This window comes from Acomys minous, assembly GCF_964271855.1.
Source record: "Acomys minous genome assembly, chromosome: 19".
In the NCBI taxonomy this organism is placed as follows: domain Eukaryota; kingdom Metazoa; phylum Chordata; class Mammalia; order Rodentia; family Muridae; genus Acomys; species Acomys minous.
Window position 1 is genome coordinate 65,958,978 of NC_140499.1, and position 23,012 is coordinate 65,981,989.

The following is a 23,012-nucleotide window of genomic DNA, read 5'->3' on the forward strand; positions in this document are numbered from 1 at the left end:
ATCAGATCCCTAGGAACTAGAGTTGGTGACAGTTATGAGAAGCCATGTAGGTAACGGTGCCTAAGCCTTGCCCTTCACAAGAACAGGAAGTGCGTGTACCTACTGAAGCACATCCCCAGCCCCTAGCGCTCAGCCTTTTAGTACGTTCTCTTGAGGTGTGTTGCACAGGCCGCATATCCCACCTGTTACACAGATGGTTATTAGCGTACATACAGTTGTGCAGTTGGTAGTGTGCCTGCCCAGCATGCCTGTGGCCCTGGTGCATCCCTAGCACCTCAGAAACTGAGTGTGGTGGTGCACATTTGTAACCAGCCTGGCCTATGTGTGAGACCTTGTTTCAGGACATCAAGCAAACAGAGAACAGGATGAGCCCCTGTTTCTTCGGACATAGTTTCAGTTTGTACTGTGCTGTCCAGGGTATAGGGTTTTGTTTGTTTGTTTGTTTGTTTGCTGGTAAGTTACTTATGGGCTGGACTTCATAAAGATCCGTTAGTGATTGCCCCACATTACAGGGCAGTATATAGAGTTTATTGTATTGAGTCATTCCTTGTTTCCCCCTTCTGTGTTCTTGTCTTCTTTATTTCCTAGGAACTCTAGCCAGGAACCACGGCCTGCACTGTCTAACACAATCCAGAGGTCACAGCTGGGTCCAGCTGCCAATTTATCCTTAGAAATGGGCACAGGGCAGCTGGTGTCCAGGTAAGAAACGGTGAAACAATTACCTTTGAGCGATCACCAGTTGGGACGTGCTGATGTGCAATCAGTTTTTTGTTGTTGCTGCATATGGTTTATTTTTTAAAGGCCTTTCCCCCAAATCCTTTGTTAAAATCTCCTTGTCCCCGGTTGCTCTGCACACTGGTGTTTCTCCTATAGGCAGCAGCAGCAGCAGCAGCAGCAGCAGCAGCAGCAGCAGCAGCAAACAGAACTGGATCTGGTGCCAGGACGAGATGGGCTGGCCAGCTACAGTCATTCCCAGGTGAGTGCACACCTTTTCCTGTAAGAAGACAGCCAGCCTCTCTTTGAGTGGATCTTGGTGCTGGCAAGGTGGCGTCAGTGGTTAAGAGAGCGCTGTTCTTGCGGAAGGCCCAGGTTGAGTCCCTAGCACCCACACTGGGTGGCTCACAACTACCTGTAACTCTGGCTCCAGGTCTGATATCTCTGACTTCTGCACATACATAACACATAATTAAAAAGATAGAAATAAATCTTGAAAAACATTTCCAGTGCCAGTGAGAATATGTGTGTTTTTATATAAACGTGGACATTATTGAATTGCCAGATTAACCATTTATTGATTGTTTTTATTATTTTATTCCATAGGTTTCTGTCCAGTCTGTGGCAACTGCAGGACCAGAACACAGCAAGCCCCTTGAGAAGTCAGAGGGTCTCTTTGCCCAGGACAGAGATCCAAGGTTTTCCGAAATCTATCCCAGCATCAGCACAGGTACAGGATTCCCCTGCAGACTCCTTTTACAGACGGGTTTTGATCATCACTGATGCCACTGCCCAGTCAGTCGTCTCCCGACATGCTTCCTCCTGAGTAGCAGGGCTTACTACACTGTACGCTACAGCCCCTTGATGGCCCTCCCCCAACTGCTTTTGGTCTACAGATGAGAGTAAAGGCATCTCCTCCAGCACTGTCCCTGCCACCCACCAGCTGTTCTCCCAGGGCAGCTCATTCCCTCCCAACCCCCGGCCGGCAGAAAACTTCAGGTGAGCCCATATGTGTGTGCTGCTTGACAGGGCTCTGCGGATGCAGGGGCTGAATCCACGTGTCCGCCTTCCCTCGCTTCTCAGGTCCTTTTGGACGGACCTGGGGTGAGACAAAGAAGCTGCTTTGCCCTGCTTTTTGCTCCGACTCTTCTGCCTTGTTCCAAGTCCCAACTCTGTCTGGCCAGTGTGTGACTGTCGGTCTTTGTTGTGCTTTTCCAATTTATCAGGTTTTCCTTAACTCCAGGGAAATCAGAGGAATCTAGGGATAGAATTTGTCCGCCGATCTGTGGCTTCTGTGATAGAGTCACCATTGAATCCGTTGCCTCTGTCCTTGCCTCCTAGGACTAGTGGTCTGACCCCTCCGGTAACCATTGTCCAGCCATCACCTTCTGCAGGGCAGATGTTGGCCCAGATTTCTCGTCACTCCAACCCTAGCCAGGGAGCAGCCCCGACTTGGACCTCGAGCACCCGTCCAGGATTCTCCGCCCAGGTAAATCCTCCTGTCTTTCTGACCCTGTGTGTTGTTTTTTATTTGTTGGGGTCTTTCTTCCTCTGTTGTCATTTTAGATACTTCCTCTCCAGGAATTGTCATCTTTGTTGAGAGTAGCCAGATAATTGAAACACCAGAGATAGTTGCAGAACTCACTAGAGCCCATGGTTTTCACTCTTCACCTTACGTCTGAACTGTGAACAGCGCTGACCTAGGCTTGTTTGGAGTCAATTCAAAGAGTTTGTCACTGATTAGGACCATGTGATACAGGAACAAAGTAGAAAATTAGTAATTCTATTCATTTACTTGTGAAAATATAGTCTCAGCTGGGTGGTAGCAGTGCATGCCTTTAGTCCCAGCACTCGGGAGGCAGAGGCAGGCGGATCTCTGTGACTTTGAGGCCAGCCTGGTCTACAAAGGGAGTCCAGGACAGCCAAGGCTACACAGAGAAACCCTGTCTCTAAAAAACTAAAAAAAAGAAAGAAAATAGTCTCATGTATATAAAATATGTTAGGCTTATTTATAATATTTTTAAAACGTCTAAAAAAAGAAAACTGGAACCCAGCTCCAGAGTCGTTGCATGTATGTCTTATCTGTGCAGAAGTGCACAGGAAAGTCACATGTTACTTCACTGCCCAGGATGAGCACTGATGGTGAAGACGGGGCCTGCTGACATAAGTGCCGTGTACTGTCTCCTAGGAGTCATTATTAAATTGTACTATTTTTGGATATCTGTAGAAATTATGATCCCTCAAAAACTGTTAGGCGATGCATGACTAGTTTCTTAGTCAGGAAACAGCACAACAAGGTGTGAGAATACACAGCTTTAATCCCACCACAGAAGAGGCTGAGGCAGAAGGACGGGCCAGGGCCACATAGTGAGAAAAAAAACCAGAACAGCAGCAACGCAGTCAATGGAAAACAAAAGCAGGAAGATGCTGTCCAAAGTGTCAACCAGGAGTCTCTCCTGGTAAGCTTAGTAATAGGTTTCATTTCTAGTTTCTTTTTTCCAATTTTTTTTCTTTTCTTCTTGAAGCAAGTTTAGAGTTTTTATTAAAAGACACTTTAAATACAGATTTAAAGAGAAGCACTGAGAAAGACGTAACTGAGCATGGACATGAACTTCCCTCCGAGAGTTGTCACCAAACTCCTCCGTAAGAAGAAAACTGGTAGTGCTGCTAGGAAGAGAGCCTGGGGAAATGGCTGCTGTGCGCGCTGCGCAGACCCAGACAGTGGGGTCTGGTCACTGCTGGGACTGGCGTTGGCTCTGTGGGCTGTGTGCTTGTCACGCAAGCCTGATGACCTGAGTTAGTCCCCAAGACCCACTTGGAGGGAAAAGAGAACCAGCCCTGCATGCTCCTTTCTAACATCAGTGCCCATGCCTGCATGTGTGCACACGTGTGCACACACTCAGACATACGAAGTAAATGTTAAAGAAGGAAAATCAGATGTGATAGAACACACCTGTGTCCCCAGAACTGGGGCGCTGGATCCCTAGAGCTACAGTCGGTCCAGCCAGATGGTGAGACCCAGGGCCATTGAGAACCCAGCCTCAAAATGTAAGATGGAAGCCGGTGGTCCCAGCACTTGGGAGGCAGAGGCAGGCAGAGCTGTGTGAGTTCAAAGCCAGCCTGGTCTACAGAGTAAGTTCCAGGACAGCCAGGGCTACACAGAGAAACCCTGCCTCAAAAAAATCGATAGAGGGATGGGTGGATGGATGAATGGACGAACAAAGTAGAGAGTAATAAGACACCCAACATCGTTGTTATCTTATGTGTGCATGCAACACTTACCCCCACACATGTGCACATGAACACACATCTAAGGTGGAGAATGAGGAAGACATGTTCATGCACGTGAGCTGCATATGGATGCTGAGCATGCACACAGATGTAATTTATACCATGATTTCTGTTAATTCTCAGAGTTTTATTTGCTCGTTATGTACAGGAGTTGGGTTGCTGTAGTGTTGTCATGTGTGTGCAAGATGTTTCCTGGTCATAACCCCTTTTTCTGCTCTAGACTTCCTGGTATGTCTCCCTCTCCCCGGCTAGTGCCTCTTCTGCCTCAGTGTCTTTCCCCTGCTTCATGACCCAGTGAGCTTAGTCACATAGTCACCACAATTTGTCATTCTTTTTGTTTTGCACTTTACTTGCCTGTAATCAGGGATTTAGCAGGAATTGGGAGCTAGTCAGAAGTCTGCAGTTGGAGGCAGGCCCTGGGCTGAGCTCAGAGCAATGTGGTTGGTGAGTGAGTGCTGACTCCAGGAGGGAAGTGCACAGTTAATACTCTGTTCTCTGTTTTCTTTAGCAAGTGTCCACCCAGGCTGCAGCCAAAACGCGTTCGTCCCAGTTTGGTGTGAGCAGCTTTCAGACTTCGTCCTCCTTCAGTGCCATGTCTGTGCCAGGTGCTCCCACTGCATCACCAGGCACTGCTACCTACCCCGGTCTCACCAGCCGTGGGGCCAGCTTCCGTAAGTTCACAACACAGCAGGGAGATAGTAGGAAAATCCAACCAAAGAGGGGTTGGTAGTCAGGGCAGTTTCTCTGTGTCCTGTTTGTTCTGAACTGATGATAAGGAGCTGCATGGGCCTGGTCTGTTGAAATGAAAAACAGGGGCTGTTGCAGCGGCTCACTGGGCAAAGTGTTGGACATACAGCCTGATGACCTGAGCTCAGTTTCCAGAGCCAGTGGCAGGAAAGCGCTGACTCCACACACCATGAGCCCAACTCACATGCTCGTACGCACCACACACAAAACAGTAATGATCCTTAAAAATCTGTAGAAAAACTTTTAACACCTGTAATAAAAAACATGTATACTTATGGGTTGCCTATTTAAAGGAACAGAATTCCTCAGAGGTGCTCTCTAGGGAATGAAGCTTAGTTTAAGACTGAGTTTTAAAGCAGAAGAGGCGTCATAGTGAAGTTGTCGACTCATAAGCAGCTGTGTGCTGGTTTCTCTCCTCCATTGGTGCTAACAGATGAAACTGTTTACCCTTACTTTATTTCCAGCTCCTGAGGCTGGACAGACTGCAGGACAGTTCCAGGCCCGGACCTCAGAGGGTGTGGGTGGCTGGCCGCAGTGGCAGGGCCAGCAGCCTCATCATCGGTCCAGTTCCAGTGAGCAGCACGTCCAGCAAACCTCAGCACCGCCGCCCAGCCAGCCTGAGGTCTTCCAGGTGAGCGGCAGCACTTTAGAAATGGAGGGAGGGACAGACGGACGAGTGCTCGGTATTGGTTGGGGTTGTCTGAGATGAGACGGAAGGGAAGGCAGAAAGGCTCTGTGGGGATGAATGTCAGGAACGGAAGCGATTATAAACACACCTTTTAGCCAGACCAGGCAAAGCTGCCACGGTGAAGCAACCGTAAAGATGCTCTAACTCACATACCAAGACCTGCCTCAGAGTAGGACAGTCAGACCTGAAGGAGAACAGCTGACTTCAGCTGTAAGGCTGCCGGACTGAATGGGGTCCAGAAGAAGGCAAAGTAGGGTTTGGCTGGAAACATGTGATGTGCACGTTTCAGATAAGCCTCTGGGGGCTAAGTGGGATGTGGCTGCATATTTTCTTCCATTGAAAATATCAAAGAACAGGCTGGAGAGATGGCTCAGTGGTTAAGAGCACTGGCTGCTCATCCAGAGGTCCTGAGTTCAGTTCCCAGCAACCACATGGTGCTCACAACCATCTGTGATGTGATCCGGTGCCCTCTGCTGGCCTGCAGGTGTATGTGCAGGCAGAGCACTGTATGCTCAATAATAAATAAATCTTTTTAAAAGTAGTTCATCTTTTAAAAAAAGAAAGAAAATATCAAGGAAGCTCTAGAGAACAGGAAAATAAAGGAGCTAGAGGAGAAAGATGGAGGGGTTGAGGGGCTGGGAGGGAACTCAGTAAGATGATGGTGTGTGACCCGGATCTAACCTTGTCTCATTAGGAAATGCTGTCCATGTTGGGCGACCAGAGCACCAGCTACAACAACGAAGAATTCCCTGACCTAACCATGTTCCCCCCCTTTTCAGAATAGAACTGTTGGGGTGAGGATAAGGGCGGGGGAAATCACTGTTTGTTTTTAAAAGCAAATCTTCTGTAAACAGAATAAAGGTTCCTCTCCCTTCCCTTCCCTCACCCCTGATACAAACGGACCCTTCACCCCGTGACTCTCTGAAGTGACATTTTAGGAGAAGTTAAATTAATTTCCCAGGCTTTTAGGGTCCCCTGGAAATCTGAGGATAGGTGAGGTTAGGGTTCCTGTCCCTGTGTCTTCTAACCAGAAGTTGCACAGAAATGATTTATGCTGGAGTCAAGGGCAGTATAGAAGAACCAGACAGCACTCACTGCCCTGGATGGACATTGTGACCAGCGGGCAGGAGAGCTGTCCTCACACTGAGGGTGTTGTGGAGCCTGAGGAAGTGAGCCGCTCCCCTGGGAAGAAGACATGAAAGAGCATGAATGTTTGTGAGTGTGCGTGCGTGCGTGCGTGCGTGCGTGCGTGCGTGTGTGTGTGTGTGCGCGCACATGTACATACGTGCATGTGGTTGAGCTCCTATGTTTTGTTCTTTCTCCCTATTAGGGAGTATATGCAAAATTTGTCCCAGATTTTTTTGTCTTTCTGCTTGCTCTTCAGAGAGTCCTAAGAAGTTAATTTTTCCAGGTGTTTTCTATTTAGTATTGCAGCCAAAGAGTATTTAAATTAAGTCTTTGCTGCACTTAAACCCATACCCAGCTAATGGAGCTGTAGGCCAACGTGCAGCCTTGTGTTGGTGGGGCTGGCCTGTGACAGGCACACTCAGTGATGGAGCTGGCCTGTGACAGGCACACTCAGTGATGGAGCTGGCCTGTGACAGGCACACTCAGTGATGGAGCTGGCCTGTGACAGGCACACTCAGTGATGGAGCTGGCCTGTGACAGGCACACTCAGCGATGGAGCTGGGTCCCTGTGCTCTTGGTGCTCTCACCGTCCCTGGAAGGTCTGCACACGTTACCAAATAGGCTGGCTAGGGAAACACTGTCAGAGAGCCCAGGCTTGCCCATAATGACAATGCTGCATTCTTCTGTGAGTCACACGTGTGTTCTGGAGAGGTATTTCTGCATGGAAACTCAACTTCTTGGATTAGCTGTCCGAGTGAGTCCTCACGGACACGAGTATAAACCAAATACAACCCTCGCACGGCAGCCTCACCCTCCCGCCCTCACCGTGGCATCTGCCTGCTCTGCTCCCTCTCCAGTCTGGGAATTGGGCTTTGCTTCGGAGCATAAATACAAGTCTGCGTGAGGTAGACTCACGTCCCAGCAGGGCCATTTGATAACCACAGCCATAGACGTGCAGGCACGGGTCACTGCTGTCCCCTGCCCTCCCTCAGGTGACTCTCACAGCAGCAGCCTGTTTAAAGCTGGCTCCTGTCAACGATTACATTAATATGGGAGAGATCTATTAACTGTGCTCCCAGGGCTTGAGGAAGGCAGTGGAGAGGCTGGGGAGTGGCTAAGTGTCCATTTATCTCCAGTCTGGTGCCAGGCCTTAGGGAAAGGAGGCTATTTTTTTATTCTATATGCACAAATACAGTATACATATATATTTATATCACAATTTACAAAACCAAAAAGTTGGGTTTCCAATGAAATATTTGTTTTTTAATAATCACCTTGTTTTTAAATGTGATCTGAACTAAAATGTACAGTTACCACAGGGCTTTTGAGGGGGGTGGGGGGAGAAGCTACTCTGAGGGGTTTGTTCTGCTTTTTCCTTCAGGGTTTTATTTTTGACTGTTTTTTCCTGTTGGCCATCTGTGCTAAGCCTTACAGTGGCAAAAATAATGACATGTAGCAAAGATTTTAAAACAAAGTATTTTTTCTTTTATAAAGTTTATTGTGTTGTGTGATCTTGATTGCGGCTTCCGTATGTGTCCCTCTACAACTCATAAGTAGCCGACATGAACAACTGCACAGTTCATGAGTGAGCGCCAGACACACAGTGTAAAGCACAGCGAGGCAGCTGCAGAGATGGCCTGGACGTGAAGGGCGCTGTCTGCTCTGCCAGAGGTCCTGATTCAGTTCCCAGGCAACCACACCATGGCTCACAGCCATCTGTGGTGTGATACGATGCCCTCTTCTGGCCTACAGACAGAGCACTCATATACAATAAATAAATATCTTTTTAAAAAAGCATAGTTGAGTTTTAGTTTCAGGAGTTAGAGATCACAGGGCCCTGATCACTCAGCATCCTGTTCCTCTTACCCTCCTGACCCTGACACATCCTGAGTAGTCAGTGGAGATGCTGGTCACACTCTCTGGGAGTGGGGGTTGTCTAGTGGGAGTTGCTGGGCAGTGCTCTTGGAATTTGAAGCCACTAGGGAGCATCGGGGTGTTTTTCCCCAGTATGTCCTTCTGGGTGAGTGGGGATAAGGGGGGCTGTGAATGTTCAAATGTGCACCTCACTCCCTCTACACACGTGATACATTGAGACAAGCCAGGGCTCCAGGGTCTGTGCAGGGAATGCAGGTAGAAACTGAATCCAGACTGGTGGAAATACCTGTGCTCGTCTGCGGTCCCTCATCCTCTAATTCTTCACATGTGGTTAGCTGAGCTAGATTTTTTTTTTTTTGAGATAAGGTTTCTCTGTGTAGCCCTGGCTGTCCTGGACTCACTTTGTAGACCAGGCTGGCCTAGAACTCTACAGAGATCTGCCTGCCTCTGCCTCCCCACTGCTGGGATTACAGGCGTGTGCTACCACACCCAGCTGAGCTAGACTCTTATGACCTGTCACATGCTGGGGTTTGGGGAAGCATTTGGAGGCCCTTGTGACTGGACCTAGTTGGGGACTTGAATGACTGAGACCCACTGCTCAGCGCTCTTCGGACATCCACTCCCTGGGAGGTTAGCAGTAGAGTCACGTATGCATTTGGCAGCCCGCTGAGTAAATGTCAATGCTGTCACTTTTCTTCCCTGCGCTGGGCATTGGGCCTCATGTTAGGCAAGCACACCCCCGCTAAGTTATGTTCCTCCGTCCTTTTAAGTTTTGATTTGATTTTTTTAAAGATTTACTTATTTATTTATTATTTATTTATTACTATGTATACAATGCTCTGCATGTACACCTGCTGGCCATCTCTCCAGCCCTTACGTTTTGGTTTTTAGACAGGCTCTCACTGTGTTGCCTAAGCCAAGCTTGAACTTGAGTCTGCTGTTATATAAATACTGTGCAGCCCTGGCAGCCTCAGACTCACCCTAGGCTCATCTGGCCTTGACTTCACTTAGAACCACCAGGCCTGCCAGTGGCCCCACAGCCCTCCATGGTTTACTGGCCCTGTCCCCACGGTGAAGGTGGCCCCACAGCCCTCCATGGTTTACTGGCCCTGTCCCCACGGTGAAGGGGGGCCCACAGCCTGTCATGACTTTGCTTTTAGCTTCCTGATTGGCTGGGATCACAGACTTGCACCACCACACACACTGGACTTTCTGGTCACTTTAAAGCCCTTTCACCTGGACTTTGTGGGCAGCTCCTCCTCCTCCTGCTGCACAGCTAAATGGGTTAGCAGAAAAGCTACTTCCTGCCCAGAAGCAGTTACACTAGCCAATGGTCACAACATTCTTCTAAAAGTTTAAATTAGAGCCTTATAATTACTCTTTTCTAGCCTTTGATTCCCCCACCCCACCCTTGTGTCCTCCCTCCCTCCCTCCCCCCCCCCTGTTTTGGTTGGTTGGTTTTGGTTTTTCGAGACAGGGTTTCTCTGTGTACTGGTGTCTGTCCTGGACTCATTTTGTAGCCGAGACTGGCCTTGAACTCACAGTGATCCACTTGCCTCTGCCTCCCTCAGTGCTAGGATTGCCACCATGCCTGGTTTCCCTATCATCTCAAAATAGGATCTGACATAAAGTCTGGTTCAGGGTAAGGGAGGCGTGTCCTGACTGGAAGGATAGAAAAAGGTGGAACTCCCCAATACAACATTTTGAGGAAGGGCGGAGTCAGCTGGGGCTTTGTCCTTTCATTTCCCACAAAAAGCCTCAATTTGAATAATGTGCTGTCAGATGAAACTGAGCCCTTAGCAGCTCTCCTCCACCCTGCAGATGATCCTGTACACGCAGACACTTTGTACAAATGTGTGTCCCTCCTTCCTAGCCCTAACCGTCTCACTCTGTCCCTACCTCCCACTCTTACCCAAACTTTCCAGCCACTGCTGGAGTTGACTTCCGCAATCCTGGCAGAATAAATCCAGCACCCTTAGCCTTCCGCTCACGGTAGCCACACTTCCCCTCTGAGAGGAGCCCAGACAACAAGATTCTCAACAGCAGGTAATGTTTTTGTTTTTTGACTTCTAGATCTTTTGGTCTCATTCCAACCGGTTAACCTTATTTTAAGAAGAGAAAGGACATAGTGAGCTGGGGTTCTAATAACTTTTAAGTTTCCCGAATAAAAACATACTCTTTAGTGCATTTTTCTGGCTAAATAAAATGCCTGGGAATCTTTAGGATTCTGTGTACGGTTGTATGTGTGAGTAAAAATGTGGTTGTTGGGAAAAAGCAAAGGACGGGAGTTCTGTAAGGGTGTCTCAAAAGTGGATTTGTGCCTAATGTAAGGGTTAACTGGCCCCCCTGGAAGAGTTAAGAGCCACCTCTAAGCCTGGAACCCTCCAGGCATTAAATAGCCCTGCTGGACGGTCTGTTGCTTTGCAAGAGTACATTAAAGTGTAGCCAGCGTTGCACAAGTCATATGATGTGCTGGAAACAGGAAATGGTTTTTAAACTTATGAACTTGCAATTAAGCCACTGCAAGAAATTAATGGAGCCAGAGCAAACTCTCGAAAAGCTGTGAGCTGCGAACTTAAGTCTTTGTGGACTATTGTCTTCGCGCCCTGAGTTTCCATCTGTGCATCTTCAACCTGTGAAGCAGCCACGTCTCTGTTTTGGGGGTGGCGGTAGGGGGCGGGGGTGGGAGAGCGCTACTTACTCATGGCATCTGGTTAAGATTAGAGCCGGTTTCCTGCCTAAAGGAGAGGGCAAATGAAGACAAAGTGAACCGGTCACAGATAAACACTGTCAAGTTAGTCCTGTCCTCTCCTGGCAAGCTCTGGGTGTAGGCTAGGCAGGACAGGCACCCTGAGCAGAGTGTGAGAGAGAGGCCTTGTGCACTGTAGCTAGCACCCTGGCTCTCTAACTACCACGTTCCCACTGTGCTTTTTCCGTTCATGTGCACCCTCACTGGGGATGCTGGAGAGGCGCAACCCACTTGTAGCCGCCACTGGTTGTCTCGAGTGTGTGCGGTGTGGAGGGGGCACCCCTGAGCAGCAGCCTTTGAAATCAGATGGTCCAGCAGCTCTCAGCTTCTGTCCACTATTGGCGCTATCCTGGAGATCGATCATGCGGTTCCTTGTCCGTTTTCCGTGTGCAGCCAAGTTTGCCTGTTCCATCATAGTTCAGAAGGAGGGATGCTTGCACTGGGCCTAGGTGGCTCTCACTTTCATCGCAGCACAGGCTGGAGAGCGGGGTGGTGGAGTTCTTTTGGGTTTACAAATGCCTTAGGGTTAATGCATGTGTGTGCAGTTGTCTGGTAGAACTTATTTGTACAGCTCCTAAAAAGTTAAAAGCCGCCGGGCGTGGTGGCGCACGCCTTTAATCCCAGCACTCGGGAGGCAGAGGCAGGTGGATCGATGTGAGTTCGAGGCCAGCCTGGTCTACAAAGCGAGTCCAGGACAGCCAAGGCTACACAGAGAAACCCTGTCTTAAAAAAAAAAAAAGTTAAAAGCCACTTTCTTGGCAATGTGTCTGCTGTCATTTTCACATCCTAAGCCAGCCTGCGAACCAATGGAAATCTCCCATAATGATTCCTTTTGCCAGGATGTGGGTGTTGAAGTTTCTGCTGCTACCCACGGTGAGCTTCGCTCTGCACCCTGAGGGGATGCTGGACACCCAGTGGGAGCTGTGGAAGAAGACTCACAGGAAGCAGTATAACAGCAAGGTGCCCAGGGGAGCATGTTAGCAGGGATGGGGCCCGAGGGCACTGTGTGGGCATCCGGGTTCCCCGTGATGACCCCCAGGAAGCGGTGCCTGGTCTCCAACTCCCCAGCTGGGGCCCGAGGGCGCTGTGTGGGCATCTGGGTTCCCCGTGATGACCCCCAGGAAGCGGTGCCTGGTCTCCAACTCCCCAGCTGGGGCCTGAGGCCGCTGTGTGGGCATCTGGGTTCCCGTGATGACCCCCAGGAAGCAGTGCCTGGCCTCCCACTCCCCAGCTGGCTTTTCCTTCTGTGCTTCAGTCCACCTGTCTGCTTTACAGATGCTTGAGCTGGTGGGGAGCGCGGGAGCAGATCGCTGCTCTGGCATGTGCAAGGCTCTGCGTCCAGTGCCCTGTGCCAGAGACGGGGCTGCGGTGTGTATGTGGGGAAAGCTCTTCTGGAGAATATTCTCATAGTGATGCCCTTATTCTGTGGTCTCTAGAACTTCACATAGGTTTGTGTGTGTATTCTGAAGGTTCTAGAGTTCCCCAGCAGGATTGTAAGCTCCTTACAGGGTCTCTCTGTGTAGCCTTGGCTGTGCTGGACTCACTCTGTAGACCAGGCTGGCCTCGAACTCACAGTGATCCTCCTGCCTCTAGAGTGTTGGGATTAAAGGTGTGCACCACCACTGCCCAGCTCTTAGGTTGCATCTGTTCTCCCAAACCTACCTATATAACCACACACAGCCTACAGATTTATTAACTGTCCCATTTAGGTGCATGAAATCTCTCGGCGTTTAATATGGGAGAAAAACCTGAAGCAAATTTCCATTCACAATCTTGAGGCCTCTCTTGGTGTCCACACGTATGAACTGGCTATGAATCACTTGGGGGACATGGTGAGTTGCCTCTCAGATCCAGGCTGCCCACTGGCTTTACCCTGGTGCCCGCTAACGCTTGGCCTCCTTTTTGTCCCAGACCAGCGAAGAAGTGGTTCAGAGGATGACTGGACTCAAATTACCACCCACCCGGCCCTCCAGCAACGACACTCTCTACACCCCAGAGTGGGAAGGCAGAGTCCCGGACTCCGTGGACTACCGAAAGAAAGGCTATGTGACTCCAGTCAAAAACCAGGTGCGGGGTGTGTGTGTGTGTGAGTGTGTGTATGTGAGTGTGTGAGTGTGTATGTGTGTGTGTGTGTGAGACTGTGTGTGAGTGTGTGTGTGAGTGTGTGTGAGAGTGTGTGTGTGAGTGTGTGTGTGAGTGCGTGTGAGAGTGTGTGTGTGAGTGTGTGTGTGTGTGAGTGTGTGTATGTGAGTGTGTGAGTGTGTGTGTGAGTGTGTGTGTGTGAGTGTGTGTGTGTGAGAGTGTGTGAGTGTGTGTGAGAGTGTGTGTGAGACTGTGTGTGAGTGTGTGTGTGTGAGTGTGTGTGTGTGAGAGTGTGTGTGAGTGCGTGTGAGAGTGTGTGTGAGAGTGTGTGTGTGTGTGTGAGTGTGTGTGTGAGTGCGTGTGAGAGTGTGTGTGTGAGTGTGTGTGTATGTGTGTGTGAGTGTGCGTGTGAGCGTGCCTACACATGTGTGTACATGTAGGCAGTCTGGCCTGAACTGTGACGTATCTCATACTACAAGAATATGGCACATTCTGTTATTTAATTTATCACCTGCTTTGTGTATTTAGGGGTTTTTTTTCTGCTTTAAAAATTTCATGCACCTCACAAGTATACTTTTGAGCTCATATAAAAATATTTGTGCAAAATAAATTCTGAAACTGCAATTGCCAGGACACAGAGGCTCCTTTCCCACTTGGGACCCGCAGGAGAATCTCGGTTTTTCTAGGAACTTAACGCCTGTGCTGTGAGCGAGAGGAATGGTCTGAATTCAGTGACATCACCTGCTCCTAGAACCAAAGGAGCTCAGTGCTGAGCTACGCCAAGGGTTCAGGGTCCGAGGCACAGCTCTCCCCTCAGAAACTTATTCTTAAAGGAAGCGTACAGTCCTGGAGAGCAGGTGCTTCCGGGAGATTACTGTGCACAAGGAGCTTCTCTTCTCATGCTAATGCCATCTCAGCCCTCACTGGAGTCTAACTGTAGCTCACTCACTGTCTCTGCAGTTGGGAGACACGTCTCTGTGCAGGAGGCTGGCCTCCAGCTCAGTCTATGGCTGAGATGACCTTGAGCTCCCGACCCTCTCACCTCCACCTCTCAAGTGATAGGGTTGCATGTGTGTCCCAACAAGCCCAACTTACTCTCATTTTAAAGGTAAGGAAACTGGGGCGCGGAGGCCATCGTCGCCGGTGAAGGTCACAGAGCTGGTGTGCACAGTCAGGGTTAGAACTCAGGCCTGTCTGCAGAGCCATAAAGGAGGGCCGGTGCCTGTGCTGGGACTCACACAGTGAGTGCCTGGGTACAAAGTGACGGCCCACAGTTCTTTTGTTCCCCCCCCCCCTCTCTCTCTCAGGGTGAGTGTGGTTCCTGTTGGGCTTTTAGCTCTGCGGGTGCCCTGGAGGGCCAACTCAAGAAGAAAACTGGCAAACTCTTAACTCTGAGTCCCCAGAATCTCGTGGACTGTGTGTCAGAGAATGACGGCTGTGGAGGTGGCTACATGACCAATGCCTTCCGGTATGTGCAGATGAACGGGGGCATTGACTCTGAAGACACTTACCCATACGTGGGACAGGTGAGACCACGCCCCAGGAGCCTCGAGCCCAGCGCTGGCTCTTCCCCCAGCAAGGTTTTGTTTTCTGTTATTGAATCCTGCTTGCTTGCTTGCTGCCTGCCTTTCTTTTTTCTTTCCCTTTAATTTTGAGGCAATCTCATGTAGCCCAGGCTAGCCTTGAACTTACTGTGTAGCTGAGGATGACCCAGAACTCCTCTTGCCTTGAGCTTCTAAGAGCTGGGATCATAGGCCTGGGTCCCAGACCCGCCCATCTTGCTTTCTTCAGAGAATGGCTTCCCGTAGAGGGCCAAAATTTCCCAAATCTGGGAAAACTTGGAGCTATCTCTCCTGCCCTGTGGTGTTTGTAACGCAGCTGGGACTGATGGGTAGCGACCTTTGTGACTTGGACCTTGGAAGGAGGATCAGCAAGTTCAGTGATGGAAATGCTGGTGACATGCAAAGTGTGTGCTCAGTGTGTCCCTGAGGCAAGGTGTGTGCTCAGTGTGTCCCTTAGGCCAGGTGTGTGCTCAGTGTGTCCCTTAGGCCAGGTGTGTGCTCAGTGTGTTCCTGAGGCAAGATGTGTGCTCAGTGTGTCCCTTAAGCAAGCTGTGTCCTCAGTGTGTCCCTTAGGCAAGGTGTGTGCTCAGTGTGTCCCTGAGGCAAGGTGTGTGCTCAGTGTGCCCCTGAGGCAAGGTGTGTGCTCAGTGTGTCCCTTAGGCAAGCTGTGTGCTCAGTGTGTCCCTGAGGCAAAGTGTGTGCCCAGTGTGTCCCTGAGGCAAGGTGTGTGCTCAGTGTGCCCCTGAGGCAAGGTGTGTGCTCAGTGTGTCCCTGAGGCAAGGTGTGTGCTCAGTGTGCCCCTGAGGCAAGGTGTGTACTCAGTGTGTCCCTTAGGCAAGCTGTGTGCTCAGTGTGTCCCTGAGGCAAAGTGTGTGCTCAGTGTGTCCCTGAGGCAAAGTGTGTGCTCAGTGTGTCCCTTAGGCAAGGTGTGTGCTCAGTGTGTCCCTTAGGCAAGCTGTGTGCTCAGTGTGTCCCTTAGGCAAGGTGTGTCCTCAGTGTGTCCCTGAGGCAAGGTGTATGCTCAGTGTGTCCCTTAGGCAAGGTGTGTCCTCAGTGTGTCCCTTAGGCAAGCTATGTGCTCAGTGTGTCTCTGAGGCAAGCTGTGTGCTCAGTGTGTCCCTTAGGCCAGCTGCTCCTTCATAGTTAAGGCGATATCGTGACACACTCAAATTCATGCTGCAGTATGTAGCAAAACTAAGATTTTACATGATGCCTTTTGTGTGTATTTGTGTTTGTGGTGAGTGCTTGTGTGTGCAGATGAGCATGTGTCAGTGTGTGTGTGTGTGTGTGTGTGTGTGTGTGTGTGTGTGTTTGTGTAGGCCAGAGAAGAGCTTTCTAGGTTCTCTCCTTCCCCCGGGGGCCCTGAGGATCAAACTCTGGTTACCAGGCTTATTAAGCAAGAGTTTCCCCACTAAGCTCCACCTGCCGGGTCTGCATTCCTCCCGTGCACGTATCCTAGGGGACACCAGTTTGGAGCACAGTCACCTGGGTATGAAGGCGTATGTATCTTTAAGTTCACTATATAATGTCACACTGTCTGCCAAAAATGATACTCCTACATGCCGTGCACAAGGAACCCCACCAAGTCGCGCTCGTGTCTTGTCTTGTCTGTGCATTTCTCTGGGCGTTTGTATTTCATCTTCTAAACGGATGCTGAGGGGCCTAGTGTGCAAACCCCAGCACATGGGGGGTGGAGGCTGGAGGGTTGGGAGTTCAAGATCATCCAAAACCACATGGTGAACCTGAGTACAGCTGCCTGAGCTACGTGGGGCCCTCCGTCAGAGGGTGGGACAAAACACCAGCACCCAAAATAAAACCGTGAAGAAGGAGAGACCCTCTATACAGTCTACTCTGCTGCCGTTAGTTCTGACATTATGTGACACATTTCCCACTAGTTAAAGGATACATTTGGGAAAAGTAGATACTAAAGAACTAATAATTAGTCACTTAACAATTGACAATTAAGTGGATAGGATAAGACATTATAGATTATTTTTTATTTTATGTTTATGAGTATTTTGCCTGCATGTATGTACATATATCATGTGTGTGCCTGGTGCCCTCCAGAGGATAGAAGGACATTGGATCCCCTGGAACAATTACATGTAATTTTTAAAAAGATTTATTTATTTATCTTATGTATATGAGTGCTCTATCTGCATGTATGCCCGCATGCCAGAAGAGGGCACCAGATCCCAGCATATAGATGGTTGCTAGGAATTGAACTCAGGACCTCTGGAAGAGCAGACAATGCTCTTAACCACTAAGTTATCTCTCCAGCCTCTGTATTCACTTTTGAACCACCATGTGGGTGCTGGGAACCAAACCTGGGTCCTCTGCAAAAATAAATGCTTGTGACTTCAGAGCTGTCCTTCCTGCTCCTGCTCAGCTTACACAATTTACCTGGCACTACATCAACCAGTGTGTTGAGAAATAGGTTTTGGGTTTGTTTGTGGTTTTTTGTGGTTTTTTGGGGTCAGGGGGAGTGGGGGAGCACCCACAGATGTAGCTCCTCTGCCTCCTGAGTGGTGGGGTCAAAGTCTGTGCCGTATAAGGTCCTGACCGCCATTCACAAACTTTATCTTACTTGTAGATCATATATTTCATTTGTGCTTTTTTTTTCTTTCTTTCTTTTTTGGTTTCTCAAGACAGGGTTTCTCTGTGTATCCTTAACTGTCCTGGACTCACTTTGTAGACCAGGCTGGCCTCGAACTCACAGAGATCCGCCTGCCTCTGCCTCCTGAGTGCTGGGATTAAAGGCGTGCACCACCACACCTTATTCTCTTCCCCCGCCCCCCCCCTCCTCCTCCTCCTCTTCCTCCTTGAGGTCAGGCAGCACCGAGGCTTATCTAGAATTTGGGATCGCTTGTATCATGGTAGACTGCAGGGACGTGCGACTATGCCGGGTTGATCTGAACAGTTTAACACCAGGATCATGTGGCAGAGAACAGGTTTTGGAAAATGAAGGCAGTGAATCACTGTAACCTCAGGCTGGCCCATCAGAAGCTGGCAGTGCTGTGCGTGTTTCAGTGTGTATTCTTTCAGGTAAAGCCTTAGGGTGTGATGTTCAGTACGTAGGAGAGTACGTTACCATTGTTGGTGAGGCTTGCAAAGCGTGCATGCTCTTGGAAGGCCACAAGCTACATTAGTTGTTATTTATTGCCATGTTGTGTACTTGTCTCTGACTCTGATGACGGAATAAGAGCTTCACCTCGTAGCGGCCCCCCTGAGTTGTGTACAGTGGATCAAGGCCATTTCTTGAACTGGGCTTGGTCTTGGCAAACTCTCCAACAGAGCAGCTAGTACCTTCCTGACCCCCGAAGCTTACACATACTACACAGCAGAAGATAATTTGTGTTTAAAAACAAAAACAAAAATGAAAACAAAAAAGCTCTTATTTCAAAAACCTTGCCCTGTCCTGCATTAGTGAAAACGGCCTCTCGCCTGGGCGAGGTGGGGCTTGTGATCCCAGCACATGCAGGCAGAGGCGGAGGGCCAGGAGTTGGGGCCATCGCTGTATAGCTATGAGGTGAGTTCAGAGCCAGCCGAGGCTGCATGGCATTCTGTCTCAGGAGGAAATAAAAGTCGAACAAGATGACAAAGGCAAAGGGCTGGAGAGAGGACTCGGTGGTTTAAGGATATTTGCTTTCTCTTCCAAACAACCGGAAATCTATTCCCAGCACCCACACTAGGTGGCCACACTCACACCTGCCTGGGCCCCACGTGAACAGTGCTTCCTCTGGCCTTCAAGGGAGTGTGTGACACATGGGCACACACACATAAGCAAATGCACTTTTTTAAAAAGTCTTTTTCTTTTGGAGTTCTTTTTTTTTTTTTTAAGATTTATTTATTACATGTACAGTGTTCTGCCTGTATGTGTGCCTGCAGGCCAGCAGAGGGCAGCAGATCTCACTATAGTTGGTTGTGAGCCACCATGTGGGTGCTGGGAACTGAACTCAGGACCTCTGGAAGAGCAGCCAGTGCTCTTAACCACTGAGCCGCCTCTCCAGCCCCTGGAGTTGATTTTTGTGGGTGCTAGAAAGCAGGAAACCACTTGACTTTTTTTTCTTCTTCAAATTCTTATTGTTTTGTTTTTGAAGCAGGAGCCTACTGTGTAGTCTAGACTGGCCTTAAACTCACAGCAATCCTCCTGCCTCGGCCTCTTGATTGCTGGGATTACAGGTACACATCATCATAGCTGGCTTCTTCTCATAGTTCTCTAAAATGGCAAGACCGAAGGACCAGTTCATTGCCTCTAACGTGGGTTGAGTTTCACACCAACTCGTTGCCAGCTGACTGACTATAGTCCTGTCCGCCTTTGCTTTTTGCCTCTCGCAGGATGAAAGTTGTATGTACAATGCAACAGCCAAGGCAGCCAAATGCAGAGGGTACAGAGAGATCCCTGTGGGGAACGAGAAAGCCCTCAAGAGAGCGGTGGCTCGGGTAGGACCTGTCTCTGTGGCAATTGACGCAAGCTTGACATCTTTCCAGTTCTACAGCAGAGGTGAGAACCTCTTCCTGCAGAAACCCCTCTCCCGTGATGTGGGTGTGGCCTGAGATGCTGGAATGCTTGGTTTTCACACTCAGACTCCACCTGCTACCTCTGGCAGCTGCTGCAGGTCAGGGCATCACACAGGGCGTCACACCACAGGGCATCACACTACAGGGCATCACACCACAAGGCGTCACACCACAGGGCATCACACCACAGGGCGTCACACCACAGGGCGTCACACAGAGCGTCACACCACAGGGTGTCACACCACAGGGCGTCACACCACAGGGCATCACACCACAGGGCGTCACACCACAGGGTGTCACACCACAGGGCGTCACACCACAGGGCGTCACACAGGGCATCACACCACAGGGCGTCACACCACAGGGCGTCACACAGAGCGTCACACCACAGGGTGTCACACCACAGGGCGTCACACCACAGGGCATCACACCACAGGGCGTCACACCACAGGGTGTCACACAGGTGACAGAGAGCCTCATCCGTGCTTGGTTTCGCAGGCGTGTACTATGATGAAAATTGCGACCGTGAAAATATGAACCATGCGGTGTTGGTGGTGGGCTATGGAATCCAGAAGAGAAACAAACACTGGATAATTAAAAACAGGTAACGGCGAGGACACTTCTGTCACCTCACCTCCAGCTTCCTAAAAGCCCTGTCAGGCTCATAATTATGAAGCGTGATGGGTGGACGGTCATGTTCCAAGCATAGGCTGGACAGCCGCTCCTCGTGCCACGTGCTTTGTGTCAGCCCCTCGCAGCTCGCTCAGACTTAACTGACGTCCCAGCAGTCTCATCACCTGACTCCCAGTCCCTCTTGCCCCAGAGCAAAGCTGAAAACTCCTTAGACTGACAGCAAAGACCACACAACCCGACAGTTTCGTCTGGTTGGTTGGTTTTGATTTTTTGGGACAAGGTCTCCTGTCGCTCAGGCTAAACCCCGAATCTTCAATCTTATCTATACTGTCTCTCCGAGCTGTGTCCCGCTTCAGTCTGTCCTGCACCCTGGTTTTGAGCCACACTGTCTCTGGGACTTTCACTTCCTTCCACCATCCCCCCATTCCCACAGGTCCAGCCCCAAACACCACTTCCCACATCGTGTTTCCTGTCCCTCCCGTCCTCTCGGCCCCTCTTCCTCCTTCCTTCTCCTTCTGATGTCTGAGACAGGGCCACGTCATGCAGCTTCTGCTGGCCAGAGCTTGCTGCGTAGACCGAGCAAGGATGGGTGCGCCTGCTTCTTCCTCCCAAGCGTGGGGATTAAACGCATGCGCCACCACCGCCTCCGCCACACCCAGTTCACACCGAGACTTTAAACTCCTTAAAAGTAAACCCCCACCGCACTCATTTGTTTCCATGTTCCCAGTGCCTAGCACAATACAGGGGGTGTTTTAAGGACTGTGTAAATTAAGGCACTAAGTGTTTTTCTTGATTGGTTCCACAGCTGGGGAGAAAGCTGGGGAAACAAAGGCTATGCTCTCTTGGCTCGGAACAAGGACAACGCCTGTGGCATAGCCACCCTGGCCAGCTTCCCCAAGATGTGACTGCAGCCGCCGCCCCGTGCGTTCGCCCATTCCTTCTTTCATGGTGCAAGTGGCAGTGTCCTGTGGAAGGGCTTGGCACCGCGCTCCTGAAGCGGACGCAACTGAGATCGGCCTGATTCTCCCTCGTTGGTGCTTCCTGTGACTCCTGGGCCACTTTCCTTCTCTCAGCCAGAGCCCTTTCCTTTGTGGATGCAACAGGACATCAGCTGCGAGTTGTAGACTCTTAGGCTGAGTATCTGGTCACAGACTCACCCATTCTGTGCCGGCTGGGGACTAAGGTGACCTTCCCAAGTCCTGTCTTCCCCCGAGAGTCACAAGCGTATTCCTAATTCTTTGTCAGACTGACACCATATAAGCAATGTGTTTTGGTTTCCTTCTTTGCGTTTGACGTAAAGTGTCTCATTTACAATGTAATAAATAACATTGCATTCACACTCACGTTGGCTTGTACTTGGGAAAGCTGGCCACAGTGCTCTGTGCGTGTGGTCCCAGCACTTGAGCGGCAGAGGCAGGAGGATGACAGTGGTGAGTGACATCCTTACCTAAGCCTCCAGAGTCAGGTTTCCTGGGAGGCTGTCCTCTCAAGCTTACTACGTACCTGAGATCAGCCATCTCGGGTGAACGCCCGGCCAGAGATTTTTTTTTTTTTAATAAAAGCAAACCAGTACCACGTATAGCATTCGCTAGTCTCAGACTCAGGCCCCTCTTGTCTCTGTCCCTCAGAGCCAGGACTGCAGAGACTTCTGTCACCGCCATGCCAGGCGGAAGGTGCTCTGGTCATAGTTTTTAGAGTGCATTGCTGCTAGGAGAGTGTTTTCACCCTTCCTAACGCGGTGACCTTTGGAGCTGTGGTGACCCCCAACCATGAACTTATTTCTGCTGCTACTTCCTAACTGTTCGGTACTGTTATGAATGGTAATGTAAATGTGTGTGGTGTTGGATGCTTTTAGGTGACCAGAGAGTCCTCTGATCCTGTCCCCAAGGCAGTTACAACTGACAGGCTCAGAAGGAAGAAATTAGCACTACCCGTTTTTCCATTTCTACAAAGCACTGTCATACCAGGAGGAAGAGCTCTCTGTCCTGAACTCTTGTTTAAAATATTTTAATATTTAATATACATTTTGAATTTTTGTTTATTTATTTTATATGTATAGGTGTTTTACCTGCATGATGCCTGTGTACCATGTGTGTCGGAACCCGTGGAACTGGAGTGTGGGTGCTGGGAGTCAAACCTGGGGCCTCTGGAAGAGCAGCCAGTGCTCTCACCCCTGCCACGTACAGATGTGGTAGCACCTGCCTTTAACCTGTGGCCTCTGAGTTTGAGACCAGCCTGTTCCACATATGAGATCCAAGACAGCCAAGACTCTACCTCAAGAAACAAAAAGTTTTAGGGAGTAAATAATTCTGAAGTGCTAAAGCAGTTTGTGGTGGCGCACCCCTTTAATCTCAGCTCTCAGGAGGCAGAGGCAGGTGGATTTCTGTGAGTTCGAGGCCAGCCTGGCTTATGTAGGAAATTAAAGGACAGCCAGGCCTATGTAGAGATAGGCCGTCTCAAGGAAAAGTTTGAGAACAGGCATGTAGAACATTAATAAGCAGGCGGAAACAGCCTGGAGGAGAGAGAAACCTGTATTTTAGGATTCCAAGTGTGGGATCAGAACGGTCTCATGAGAGAACAGGTGAGGTTAATTCACTAGAAGAGCAACCACCTCGTGCAGGAGCTTGATTGTTGCCAGCTGAGAAGATCCCGTGACCAGACTCTGGGAGGAGATACATAAAGGAGCCAGAGCTGGAGGCGGGGCTTTTTGGAGACTTGGGGTAGGTTTGGCTGCTCATCACTGCACTTGAGACGCTCCTAGAGAGAACCGCTCGAGGGAAGGCTTCGGGCTCCGGCTCCTGCTGAGGTTCTGGGTTCTGGTTACCCCAGGTTCCAGCAGAAGAAATCCTGTGGCTCACGCCCGGAGAATCGTTCCTCGGAACTGATATCCTTACGGTTTTGTTATTGTGTCCATTAATCCTCATTTCCTATTGTTTTGGTTAGTCGGGTTATAAGTGACGTATGCTCGGTCACTAAGTTGTTAATAAAATCTATTGGTTAAGAAAACTGAGCCAACAACAGC

The 23,012-nt window shown here is 49.8% G+C and overlaps 2 protein-coding genes across 3 annotated transcripts in view; both read left to right on the top strand.

Annotated features, from left to right (window-relative positions):
- ARNT (aryl hydrocarbon receptor nuclear translocator) overlaps positions 1 to 6,273 on the top strand; it is a 60,300-nt gene extending 54,027 nt beyond the window's left edge. For both annotated transcript variants that reach the window (XM_084769772.1, XM_084769773.1), the window contains 8 exons: positions 589 to 699; positions 874 to 976; positions 1,321 to 1,444; positions 1,611 to 1,713; positions 2,056 to 2,203; positions 4,514 to 4,676; positions 5,217 to 5,383; positions 6,135 to 6,273. In XM_084769772.1, the coding sequence (XP_084625898.1) occupies positions 589 to 699; positions 874 to 976; positions 1,321 to 1,444; positions 1,611 to 1,713; positions 2,056 to 2,203; positions 4,514 to 4,676; positions 5,217 to 5,383; positions 6,135 to 6,224 (1,009 nt within the window). In that variant the 3' untranslated portion in view covers positions 6,225 to 6,273. The remainder of the gene's footprint in view (positions 1 to 588; positions 700 to 873; positions 977 to 1,320; positions 1,445 to 1,610; positions 1,714 to 2,055; positions 2,204 to 4,513; positions 4,677 to 5,216; positions 5,384 to 6,134) is intronic.
- A 3,968-nt stretch (positions 6,274 to 10,241) lies between these two features.
- LOC311590614 (cathepsin K) lies at positions 10,242 to 21,329 on the top strand. Its single transcript, XM_084769777.1, has 8 exons — positions 10,242 to 10,489; positions 12,032 to 12,152; positions 12,902 to 13,024; positions 13,104 to 13,259; positions 14,582 to 14,800; positions 19,175 to 19,340; positions 19,856 to 19,961; positions 20,796 to 21,329. Exons 2-8 carry the CDS (start codon positions 12,033 to 12,035, stop codon positions 20,893 to 20,895), a joined length of 990 nt encoding a protein of 329 aa, XP_084625903.1. The 5' UTR covers positions 10,242 to 10,489; position 12,032; the 3' UTR covers positions 20,896 to 21,329.
- Positions 21,330 to 23,012: the final 1,683 nt, after the last annotated feature.

Bases quoted from the DNA above. Each gene is read 5' to 3' on its own strand.
- LOC311590614 (XM_084769777.1), top strand. From the start codon at position 12,033: ATGTGGGTGTTGAAGTTTCTGCTGCTACCCACGGTGAGCTTCGCTCTG. The intron at 12,153-12,901 runs GTGCCCAGGGGA...TGTCCCATTTAG, and splicing joins GGAAGCAGTATAACAGCAAG to GTGCATGAAATCTCTCGGCG. The intron at 13,025-13,103 runs GTGAGTTGCCTC...TTTTTGTCCCAG, and splicing joins TGAATCACTTGGGGGACATG to ACCAGCGAAGAAGTGGTTCA.